Source organism: Amphiura filiformis, chromosome 5, assembly GCF_039555335.1.
Source record: "Amphiura filiformis chromosome 5, Afil_fr2py, whole genome shotgun sequence".
In the NCBI taxonomy this organism is placed as follows: domain Eukaryota; kingdom Metazoa; phylum Echinodermata; class Ophiuroidea; order Amphilepidida; family Amphiuridae; genus Amphiura; species Amphiura filiformis.
Window position 1 is genome coordinate 3,443,897 of NC_092632.1, and position 12,809 is coordinate 3,456,705.

Consider the following 12,809-nt stretch of genomic DNA (forward strand, 5'->3'; position numbering starts at 1 on the left):
GTTGAATCATGGTAGCAATGTGGACCAATGACCCAAGGATGGGAAAGATGACTGTCTGTTCCTATTCTGGCATTAAAATCGCCGAGGATGAGATGGATGTTGTGTCTTTTCATACCATCCAGGTGGTCAGATAGAGATGAATAGAATTCCTCCTTGTCAGAAGATGTTGCGCACTCAGTGGGTGCATATACAACAGTGATGCTGAGCTGAGGGTTGCCATGGAATGTTACAAATAGTATCCTCTCGGATAAATAATAATAATAAAATTATCTGCTTATAGGAGACCATAAACGTTTTAAAACATTCTGTATAAAAAACAACAAAACTACTACTACCATTATGTTTTTATAATGCTGACAAAAGGTTGATTAAAATGTTTTGCAATTTTTATTTTATAGACACCATCTCTTCAACATGCAACCATTTTGTGCCAACATTTAAAAAGGTTTTAATAAATGTAATTCTATGTTTTCTGGAAATCTTTGTGTGCCCACTTTAAAATATTACAAAACGTTTTGTAAAGTTAAAAAGGAGCTGTTGGAAACTGCTAATCTACAAAAAAAACATAATTTGTGGTTAAATGCAAAATTTGGTTAATAGCGTAATCTTTATCAAAGGCAGTTGAGTTTTTTGTGTCGGATAACTTCAGGTAACTGGTAAAATCTGATCAATTGTAGGTTTAATCTTTGTTTATAAAAGGCACACTTTTAAACTAAATTGGTGAATAAAATATACACTTTAAACCAATTGCACTGAGTATATGTTACATTTGCATTAGATCGCTTATGTATGTATGTATAGAGTATTCATCTCAACAATTAAATTTACATCTCATTAACTCAGACAATGAATCTGCTACTGAATATATTAGAATATAATGTGACTCCACCAAAGATATGATACTATCATCTTCTTGACGAGGCAACGACGTCAATGTGCATTTTATTGAGTGCAGCTTAAAATCGTGAGAGTTGGCTCAAAGTATGACTTACACACATGTATGTAAAGACATTGAATAGATAGATGCACATGTGACACAGTTGGCTTACTGTCTCGTCAAGAAGAAAAATAGTATAAACTTCAGATTCTGTACTCAGAATAATTTATGTATAACTATGGTAAATCGTGCCATATTGAATTGTCATTATGGTGATCAGAAGAGTGTACCTCCAGCATTTACCAGCAAAAACCCAAATTCAAACAATAATATGCATCTTTAAGCTTGATATCATAGCCATAGGTGATTTGATTTCCATCTGAATATTGTCTACCCTGTCAAGAACAAAAATCAAAAGAATACTGGTTCTGAAAGAAAAAGTATTACACTTCATCTTACATTATCATAAGTAAATTGCCTAAATATGACTTTGTTTCAATAAATCAAAAGGACAATTTCCAACAAAAACCTCATTGAGTAACGTTGAATTGTACAACAAACATTCTTTGTACATGAAAATAACTGGCAGTAGGTGAATAAATTGAAAAGAGAAACACGAAAATGGTGAAAAAAGTCTACATATATTTTACCTAATAATATTAAGAAATCATGTCCAAAGATAGCCATCCTAAGCCATATAAAAAGGCTAAAATCCAGAGTTTCCTAGGGGCCTTAAGTTGAGCCACACCCATCAGCTAAGCAAAGCTCTGCTCTCCTATGATGAGAAAATAGGATGGACCAAGAAATAATACTTTTCAGGTACAAACTCTAAATGTAAATTTCTCAATCAGAAATATGTTCATTTTACTGCAGTGCACCTGTTGCATCCAAATGTGATATCATAGTACCTTATTTGCAGGTAAAAAGGGGATGTAACATGGTATAAATATGTTCATATAGGTGACTTGATTACATAACATTACCTGCAACATCATCACATTGCCTGAATTCCTGCAACTGTAAGAAAACTTATATCCTTAACATAATTATTTCCATCATTAATTTGATGTGAAGATGGCATAAAAGTACAAAGATGAATATTATTGGATGCACATATGAATTACATTTTGTCATGATTTCATGCATAACACATAATGAGGTACAAAATCTGATAACTTATTTTCTACAATTTTTCATTTGGTATGTTTGCATTACTTTTCTCTTCTGTTTTAGGTTTTTCACTTGGTATGTCTGCATTACTGTTCTCTTCTGTTTCAGGTGCTTGTTTCTCTTGAGCTGTGGGAGTTGTCTCTTTAGGCTGTGAGGAAGTATCTGCATCTTTAGGAACTTCTGCTGCTACTGCTGCTGATGATGGTGTTGCTGCTGATGATGATGATGTGGCAGCAGCTTTGGCAGCATCAATCTTGGCATGTTCTTTACTAATCATCTCATCCAAATCAGCCTATTCAAAATTATAAACAAACACACTCATAATAATTGTTTAGTTGGTTGGCATAATTCCACTTACAGCTGTATTATTCTATGAGATATGTTTCACCAATCATCAAATCTAAAAGCAGGTTTCATTAGTTGTGTAAACAATAAATTACAGGCATCAACTTAAAATGGACACATAGAGCAAAATGTCAAATTAATAAAAGTGAAAATACACATGAGGGTGTTTCCCACCAAGCAACGATATCTAGAACATTAAAAAGATGTCTAAACATGTCCGTCTCACCTTCCATCCTAGGAGCTCTGCTAGTTTATAACATCCTTCATCACATGTGCCAAGTTGTGCAACATCCCTGTAAATAAAGTGATTACAACTATTATATAACATCTTTGTTGACAACATTACAATCCCATTTACATGTATCAGAGCAACATAGATGAAAGGTAAGTGACCCAGCAAATAGATGGTAGTTTGGTGGTTAACGGGGGATTAGTGGCGTAACTGGATACATAATGGCGCCCCCATTTTTGAAACAATTGCATGCAGAGCGCACACAAATTTGCACAAATAGGACCTACCATTAACTAATATTGGTTATAATGAAGACGAATATCAGTCTTAAATTGATTTTTCAAATGATTTTGTGCTGAAAATGCGCCTGTAGCGCACGAAAATTTAAATTTGACTTTCATCGCTTGGAGGAGGCACAGAATCGATGTTGTTAGGGTGGCATCCAGGCCATGTACCCCCCTTGTATTTATGAACACTCCCGTAACACACAATTATTGATGGGTCTCAAACATGGGAGGTACAAAATCCCATGTGTTACTACCTTTAAGTGGTAATTACATTTATAAATCTTCTCCTAAAACATTGCTAAGTTGTACTTTTAGACCTCATGTCCATAGATTTGGTGTATAAAAAGTCTGATTTTTTGGCTGTTTTTTAAAAAAAAATTTGATTTGTGAGTATCTCAGTATTTCAAAACTAGTATTTTCTTGCAGTTCAAGATCCTTCCCCAGCAAAGGAGTAATTGTTTTCATCAAAGCCACGAAGAAGGATCTGGGAACAGGAATTAACTGAGCTTTCAGATATTTTCTGTAACATATTTAGGTACGTAAAGTGTATCTAAATTACCTGTATTTCTGATCAGAATCAAAGTCCATTCCACTGCCCATGCCAAGCATTGACATCAATGGATCACTCTGGAGGATACAAAATACATTTCAATTTATAGGTCATACGGACATAAAAAAATCATATAAAAATTTCCAATGAAAATTCATTAAAAAGCCCATGAAACTGGTTTGTGCATCTTAAAGGAGTGAACACTATGAACCTTTTTTATTCCATAAAGTATTGAAGTTTGTGGATTACACCAAGAGCTAAGATCTGCTCATTTAAATACCTGCTAAAATAAAAATATCTGGATGTAAACTAACAATATATATATACATGGCATGTAAATCTTGCAACTACAAGGGACATTGCATAATTTCAAAACATAAATGAAAGCATTTATTACATAAAGGTATTTTAAACATATTTAGGGAGGCCACCAAGACCATTGCCTGCCCCTTTTCAGTTTTGGCCTTGGTGCCCCAGATCTTTGTCAACTTCAAGGCATTCGTCATCACTTGTTGGCCTTGGTGCACTTCTTTGTCTATTCACAGTGACCTTGAAAATGGGTGCGCTCAAAAAATAAAATTCGAGGCCTGGCATAGACATTAATTTTTATATTATTCCATTTTTTTACAGATTTTTATTTTTGTATATATAACTTATAGTACAGTTGATTCCATACCTGACCAGTTTTTTCTATGTTGATGAGTAGTCTTGGTGTTGTATCTCTGACTCTGTTAAAATGAAACATCAAGTGTTTTAATAAAAAGAAAAGAAAACTAGAATAGTTTAATTTTGATTTTGTCACACATATGCTTAAAATTCAGATATCAGACAATGGATGTATTCAAATTATTATTATCATTTTTTTTTATTTGAGACGGGTATTCCAAGGTACTGGCATGATTACTTCGGATGGATGCTGCAGAAAACTGCACCACTAAATTCTTACATTTGAATTTTCAAGAACAACATCTAATATATGCAGCAATTAGAGTACTAAGACACAAAATAATGATCTTAAAAAAAGTGGTTTGCCTAAACACTAATGCAGGTGCCAGGAATAAATAACCAATAACAAATACTAGATATACTTAAGGTTAATTTCATATTTACATCCCGGCCCCCAACTCGACACAAAATTGGCAACCATGAGAGTTAACAAATAGCGCGGAAAAGGGGCAATTTTTTTACCAGTAGCAAGGACCGTGAAATTGGCAAAAAAAGGGGTATTTAATTTGGACTGTCCGTAAAATTTGACCGTGAAATCAGTAAAATAGGGGGCTTTTAATTTACACTGTCCGCGAAATTTGGATAAAAGGGGTACTTCGGAAAATTCAGTAATTTTACGTCAATATTTAGCATCATCAAAAATGGGTGTTTGAAATTTTAGTCATTGAAAAGGGGTGTTTGAAATTCTAGTCATTGAAAGCCACAAAAAAGGGGTTGTATTTAGCCAAATTTTGTCCTTGATTTTCCATGAAAAAGGGGGGTAAATTTGGTGAAAAATCATTGCGCAGCGGGTCTTTGAAAGATTCGGTAACTCTCATGGTTGCCAACTTTTGTGTTGAGTTGGGGGGGGGGATTTACATTAGCCTTACCTGTCTACTAGTGAAGCAAATGGTTGTACCACCAATGATGTCCCCATAATAATCAGAAGATCACACTTAGGAAAATCCTGCAATGAACCAGAAAACAAAATATGTTGATACATAATATACATAGTGTTGTTTTTTAACATGAAAAATACAGACTTACAAAAAAAATGAAATTGATTGACCCTTTTCCTCATGAGGGGAAATGAGGAGTGCTAGAACTAATTTTTTTAATACGAAGATTGATCACTCAAATGTGGCCATACTTTGATCAGCCCCAAATAAGCATGCTTTTAACATTGCAATTCAATATAGGATATAATAACTATAGATCACTGCAATGCTGATGTGTAGAAGATAATTGAATCAATTGAACTTGATGCAGATTGAATTACTTTAATGCCCATATGAACTATAGCCAAAAATTTATCAAGTGCTGATTTCGAGCTAATTAGAGTATAGCCTGCTTGTGTGAGAATTGGATCTTACCTCCATTACCAATGGGAAAAACCTTGTAGGTAAACTTTCTCCGAAGAATACAATATCTGTAAAAGTTTAGAATGCACTGGTTAGAAAAATAAACAGCTTGCAATCAAATTAACAGAGTATGATAAGGATCAGCTTCAAAAACCCTTCTGCCGGTTAACTGCCAGCAGTTTAAACAACAAACACAAGCTTTGATACTGCTATTCTTCCATTTTGAGCACTGACATATTGAGAAAAGCTGTCAGCCAATATTCATGAAATTGTATTGCCTCTCCATGTTTATTATACCCCTCCTCTTGTGTTTAACTAGTCTATAATGCCAAACAATAGAAATCAGTTCCACCCACTGGTTCTGCCAGGGTACATGCAATTGAGTTTTGAAGCCATCCCTAAAGCTGGCTGTGAGCCATACTACTCTTGAAAGAAAGGAAGCTTGACATCTAGATTACTGTTCTAATCAATGAGAATTGTGACCAATAACCTACAATCATGAGCCTTTTGGAGTATTCATATCTAAGCAATTTTAAAAACGATATTTGATACAAATAAATAAAAAAACATTTATTGCCTACAGACAATAGATTGGCAAGCTAGATGGCATTTACAGCTCAATATAATTATGTACTCACGGTGATTAAAAGGCAGTGAATTTAATTCAAAAAACTTCATCAGCCACTAGCCAGTGACCTTTGACCAGTCACAGTAAAATGGCATAATCTAGCTATAGCATCCCTTGACATCATTTTATTTTTAGACACTTTACTTCCTTTGCCATACATACCAGGTTTAACAAGACCCTCACAGTCTGGACACTTTGGTGTTCTGTCACAAAAGATTTCCTCTGAAATAAAAAATAAAATTACAAAAATGCAATTTATTCTTTAGATAATGACATGGTCAGCACCGAAAATCAAACTCAACTTAACCCATTTATAATATTCTGAATAAATGCCTGAAAATATTAGTATTATTTTGTTTGTATGTCCACATCAACATAAATTGGATGCATTGTTGGCATTCACATTTGTGAATTAATTAGTGATTTATCTTTGGAAAAAATAACTTTTCATCATTAAAAATCCCTCATGCTATTGCTTGGTGGCATTTCCAAATGTCATTAATGAACAAACCTCAACTTTTATACTTGCACCCAATTTTGGTGTGGCTGTGGAGTGTGAAATTCAAGCTTATGAAATTTGTTGTAGAAAATGTTTTCAGAGAATTGTTTGTCCTACTCCTCCCTCCTGTATACCAATAGAGAATGACATGCACTCACTTCTCATCCATTCCTGTGAGTATTCTTTGCCACAGTCTCCTAAACAATGGCCAGTGTGAAATGTTCCATGTGCCTCCATTACCAGCTCCCTGGGCACTCCTGCTACATGCTCTAGGGTGTCTATATTCTTGGGTTTGAAAAGCAAGTGCAAAGCAATATTAATATTAGACTCACATCATGTATGAAATGTTTATGCAAATTAAAAATCACTCTTTCACAAGACCTGTCTGATAGCTAACAGCTTTCCTCCATTTATTTACAACCAAATTGAAGTTCAGTATGTGATAGAAATAGAAATGGTTAGGACATATCTAAGGGCACCACCAGAGAAGCTAATGAACATCTAGTATGTTTTCTCAGACCCTTTAAAGGGTGAATGGAGACAAGGAAAATAGGAATAATCAGAAAATTCTCTATGATATATAGATTTGATAGATGTCTTGCCTCTATAAGATACCTACCTGCGTGTAAGCTCTCTGTAACAGCCCTTTTTCTGCTAATAACTTAATGAAGTAGTGACACGGCGTAGGCTTGAATTGACCAGGATACAATTCTTTGGCTAGTGTGAAAAATGGATCAGGATTTTCCTGTATGAGATGAATACAGTAAACATTTGCAAAAGAAAATATGAAATAGTTAATCAAGACAATATTTTGCCTGCATTAATAACACATTGTACATTGGTGATTTCATATTATTTTCTTTAATAGCTTTCCATGCCAGATCATGTTTTTGTTCTTATGGTGCAATTTGTTTCTGTGAAACATGATTCATAGAAATGGTAAATATTGGATTTGCCTGTCCAAAAATCACCAACCATCTCAAACAATCATACAATACTTCATATACATATGAAGTAAATTTTGGTCAAATATATTGTTCAACATTACCCTGCTGTTGTGAATGCAAATCTCAATTGAACTACAAACCTCAATTTTCATAAACTACATCATGAGTTGCTTACAGAAATATATTCCTGATATCACTTGCTGAAAACCTCACACATCTTTATCATAAATCAGTTGCCATTGTAGCTCAATCATAGAGGCATTATTTACTTGTGTTTTGAGAAGTTTTAGTAAGTAACATGAAAATTATTCTAAAACTTACCTTAAAAAACCCAATTTCAAAGATTGCCTGTGGATTTGGCAGATTAAATTTCTGTAAATTGTCGTACAATCCCGTACCAGGGCTCCTGAAGTCAGGAATACCAGCAGCTGTAAAAGAGTATAATCAATTTGAGGTTAGTGACAGTACATCAGTTGGTTTGACGGTACTGTTTAGTGCTTATTATTTTGAAATCAGGAGTAGGAAAAAAGACATTGTGCAATTAAAATAATCACTATGAACTACACTCTAAAAAGCAAAAGTATTACCCTTAAAGCTCCAAAGTTGGGATCAGTCGGTCAGGATTTTGTATTATTTTTTTTAATTTGCCACATACAATATTAAAAACCACAAATTTGCCACAAAATATAATAGTAAACAATGATTTATCATATTTTTCAGGCTTTATTTTTAATATATCGGAGTTGTGTGGTATAAATTACAAACAGGAAACATAAAAATATTTTGCAAATTTTATACCAAATTATGTGAAGTTCAAATATATATAAAAAATATTTGGCTCTATTTTTTCAGAGTTTAGAGTCAGTAGAAAAGGACAGTATAAATCTTTTTATTTTTTGCCTTATTGTAATGTTAGATAGATACTTAGATACTTACATGTTGATATTCCTGCGCCTGTCATGACAATTACATTTTTGCCTGAAAATAACAAAATTACAAATTTATAAAAAATAATAGATATGGGCATGCCAGATGAGTAACAAGACATATTATTCATATAAAGCACAGAATTAACAGAAACAACTGTGCAATTGATCAAGCTTATTCTGCTCCAACCAATCCATCATAAATTGCTCCACAATTACACAATCTGTAATACCCTTTCAGTCATTTAGACCTAGAAAACTGTTTGAATGTACCAGTCATAATTACATGTTTCTCATTTGTAATTTTGATTTTCTGAGTAATAAACCCATAATTAATCAGATTTCCAGCCGCAGTCTTCATTAACTTGTGGAATACAGCTCTTTTGATGTATTTAACAAGTTAATGAAGAATGCGGCTGGAATTTTTTTCTGCTTTGCTTGTTTTCTTGGTTGAAACTGTATTAAAAACTGAATCTCTAAAAATTCTCAAACATGTAAGCAGAAAGATCAAGGTATTAATCCCGGGTATTATCTCCATGTATGATAGAAAACAAACAATCAAATAGGAGATGATACTTACATTGATCAGTTTTGATATATCTAGCTACTCCTTCTATTGTCAGTTCATCTAATAATTTTTCTGGTTTAGGCAGAGCTGCAGCCTCTAGCCCTGGGTCACCTTCTCGCTGAGTGTACAGGTGAAATCGAGACAACAGGTTTTGAAGAAAGCCCACTGCAAATTAAAAAACCTGATATGTTCAGTAGTGTTTATAATAATTCTGTAAGCACTATTTTCTGTTGAATCATATTAATAAAAGTGTTTGTGAGCTAGAGTGTATGTGGGGTAGGGGTGTGTGGGTGGGGTGGGTGTGAGACCCTCCATTTATTCATTAATAGATAGTAGTTGGAAGAGTATGAACACATTGGTTGCCTACTTACCATCAGGCCCCTCCTCCCCTCCACCTGCTGCACCTCCATTGGATGATTCTGGTGAATCATTTGCATGACCTGCATGATCCTCTGTCAAACATGAGATAAAAAGTACAAATTTGTTTTTTAGTCAAAAACTCTCAAAACATTCCATTTCAATATATAATAAACAACATTGATTTCCTGAAGGCTGAAAGAATGGCTGGGAGTTGTCTCTAATGCTGTCCACTTTTTTTTTTTTTTTTTTTGGCATATTTTTATTCTGGTCAAAATATGCAAGACAAGCTGCAATCACAGAACTTGCAATATCAAAATCAATCTATGACAGGTTCAAATTCAGCCAACTTTTCCAACAATTTCTAATGCTGGGAGTAGGTGTATTCTTTACCAAAGATGTTTAGGGCCACCCCCTATCTTTCCCCCATACCCCAACAAAATGTTGTTGTCCCTTGTAACTATATAGGAACAGGAAAATGAGGTTTATACTTTTACCTTTTGACATCTTGAGCGGAACTTGTCAATGCATATGATTTCAAATCAGGAGTGCGAGTCTAATGTAACTGATGACTCTGCAGAATATAGAAAATTATATTATGGAAACAAAAACTTGTAATAAAACTTATTAAAAATGAATTTAACTCATTTTCATTGGAATATGGCAATGATGTTTTGAACTTATGATATTATAAGGAACCAATTCAGAACAGGTTGGGAAACTCCCCATTCCCATTTATAACAGCAACCGTTTTCACTACTACTATAATTCTCGTTATGCTCAAATAAAGTTGAACTAGATTTACAGGGTGTCCCATAAAAAGCCAGGTAAACAAATGTGATATTTTAAAATGTGTTCTGCATCATTCATTGTTTATATAAAGCCATATATCTTTTAGCTATCATTTGCAAAATTCCAGAACTCATTTGATAAATCAGTTCTGAAGATACATGAATGATCAGTAAAAATGGTTGCATGATAAATTTTGTAATATTTTGTTGATTTTAAAGTTGCACCATACTGGTTGAGAGATTTTGAAGAGAACAAGAGTGCATCCATTTGTGGCTCATTTTTATTTTATTTTTTAATCTGGAGTTATAGGAAAATATAAAAATGTAAATTCTCAATTATATTTTGACTCAAGAACTATACAGACAGATCAAAATGTGAATGTTAGTTGTCAAGTTAGCAATCGATAAGGTGTTTGACTATGGTGCGAGAGGTTGTGGGTTCAAACCCTGGCGGTGGTTAGTACGCTCTCATGTAAAAATTTAGTTAGCTTGAAAACAGAAGAAGAAGAAAAATACAGCTGGAGAGTTTATAAAGAACATGTACACTACCTATAGTATCTAGTCTTCTATTAAGTATTATGGCCATGCGGCAGTCGATCGCAGATGTCACAAAAGTATCATGGATTCTTTTATTATCACAGTCAGTTTTGTTTTTGAGTGTAGGCCTAATAATTTAAAACTTTACGCTCGGCGGGCGGTTAAAAATAATAACCAAGAACAATACATTTGGCATAAATAAGCGTATAGCATTCTCTTGTTTGCATGTGCATGTCAAGAAGCCAGTGTTGTCTAGTTAAACATGTTAACTTTAGAGCCCCGCTAAATAGCAGATACATGAACTACTATGGCAAAATTTGGAAACAACAGCCAAGATTTTGTTTTTGGAATGGATTTATATGAACAGTAACATTAATGTGGCGACTCAGTGGATTATTAATATACATCCATTAGGGTGCATCAGATGCCCCTCATGTCAATGGATTCATCTGTCCCTAGTCTTAAAATGTTCCTATTGTCACAAAACTAACATGTGCCAAGTTTGAATTAATTCGGAGGTCGTCCTGGGGGGCCACCGAGAGCCTAAAGTTACAATGTGTGTTCCTATGTAGTAAAGTTCGTTGACCCCTGTACAATTCCAATTAGAAGCCGATCGAACAATTTAAAGTAGCTGCCATATCAAAACCGTTAGGACTTAGAAGCTCAAATCTTTTGTGCTTATAGTACTGATAATCATCTTCGATTCGGTGATAAAAATTAATCACCAACAAAATGAGCATGTGTGGAATTGGCACAAGCGCCCTCGATACAAAATTTCAGTGAAATAGGCATTTTGTGGTAATTTTTACCTCAAATTTTACAAATGTTGATGTCCTGGTTGTCATTACACTTTACAAAGCAGATTTTCTGAACTTTAGATCAATATATAATACATATTAACAACTTTCAGTGTGAAATAAAGTATTATAGCACTTGGTTAAGACAGAAATTATAGATTTTCCCAAGAATATGGACTGTGGGGACGCTTTTGACAATAAAACACACACAGTCATTTCTTTGGAGATGGATTTTCATCACAGATTCAAAGATGATTATCAGTACGCTTAGCTCCCAAGATTTGAGCTTCTAAATCCAAACGGTTTTGATATGGCAGCTACTTTAAATTGTTCGATCGGCTTCTAATTGGAATTGTACAGGGGTCAACGAACTTTACTACATAGGAACACACATTGTAACTTTAGGCTCTCGGAGGCCCCTCAGGACGACCTCCGAATTAATTCAAACTTGGCACATGTTAGTTTTGTGACAATAGGAACATTTTAAGACTAGGGACAGATGAATCCATTGACATGAGGGGCATCTGATGCACCCTAACATCCATGGCTCAAGTACGGCCAACTGATAGGATTCCCTGACCTATAAATGTGGACATCCTTACTAGCAAACCACGGCCCATTTTACTGGTTGGAAAACCCCGGGTAAGTTACGACATAATCCCGGCCCGGCTCGGGTAAAGTCCCGGCCCACTTTCCCGAGGTTTTGACCGATGTCAAGTCTTATACCAATCTCGGCCAACACCCGGCTCCCTCCGGGATACATTTTGAGTCAAATCCCGGGTCACATGATGTCAAGTCCCGGACCATCCCCGGGTCCCCAGGGGCCGGGGTTGCAATTGATATGTGCATTACCAGGAAGTAACGGTTTGGCCACTCATGACCTTTAAGCTTACTGGGTACTACCTTATACTAATATATTAAATAAAAATACAATGTATATGACTGTCCGCCCAACATAGCGGCATTCTGATTCTACACATGCTATTCTTATCATTGAACACAAACTTACAACATCAATAAGCATATTTTGCGTTATAAAGATACGTACGTACAGCGGCGACGGCGACCCGTGATTTCCGTGATGATGACGAGCTTTTTATCAGCCGTGTATGGGTACAGGCTTTCTGTAAAGCAAGTAAAAAAATGAGACAGAGAGAGAGGAGATAACAAAAGAAGACAATGCAATTTTCTCTAAAAAATATTGTATATCAGATTTATGCATATAGAACCTT

General features: G+C 34.7%; 1 protein-coding gene across 2 annotated transcripts; it reads right to left on the minus strand.

The window, feature by feature from the left end:
• Positions 1–364: 364 nt before the first annotated feature.
• LOC140152487 (NAD-dependent protein deacetylase sirtuin-2-like) lies at positions 365–12,693 on the minus strand. 2 transcript variants are annotated; one of them, XM_072174819.1, is made up of 15 exons: positions 12,587–12,693; positions 9,950–10,026; positions 9,467–9,547; positions 9,108–9,260; positions 8,538–8,579; positions 7,923–8,029; positions 7,274–7,399; positions 6,813–6,939; positions 6,318–6,377; positions 5,540–5,595; positions 5,057–5,133; positions 4,138–4,189; positions 3,471–3,538; positions 2,619–2,685; positions 365–2,339 (listed from the first exon to the last, which is right to left on the minus strand). In XM_072174819.1, the coding sequence occupies exons 2-15, from the start codon at positions 9,957–9,959 to the stop codon at positions 2,061–2,063; spliced, it is 1,305 nt and encodes a 434-aa protein (XP_072030920.1). In that variant the 5' UTR covers positions 9,960–10,026; positions 12,587–12,693; the 3' UTR covers positions 365–2,060. The 2 variants fall into 2 exon arrangements, with proteins under 2 accessions (XP_072030920.1, XP_072030921.1); XM_072174820.1 differs by having other exon boundaries at positions 12,630–12,675.
• Positions 12,694–12,809: the final 116 nt, after the last annotated feature.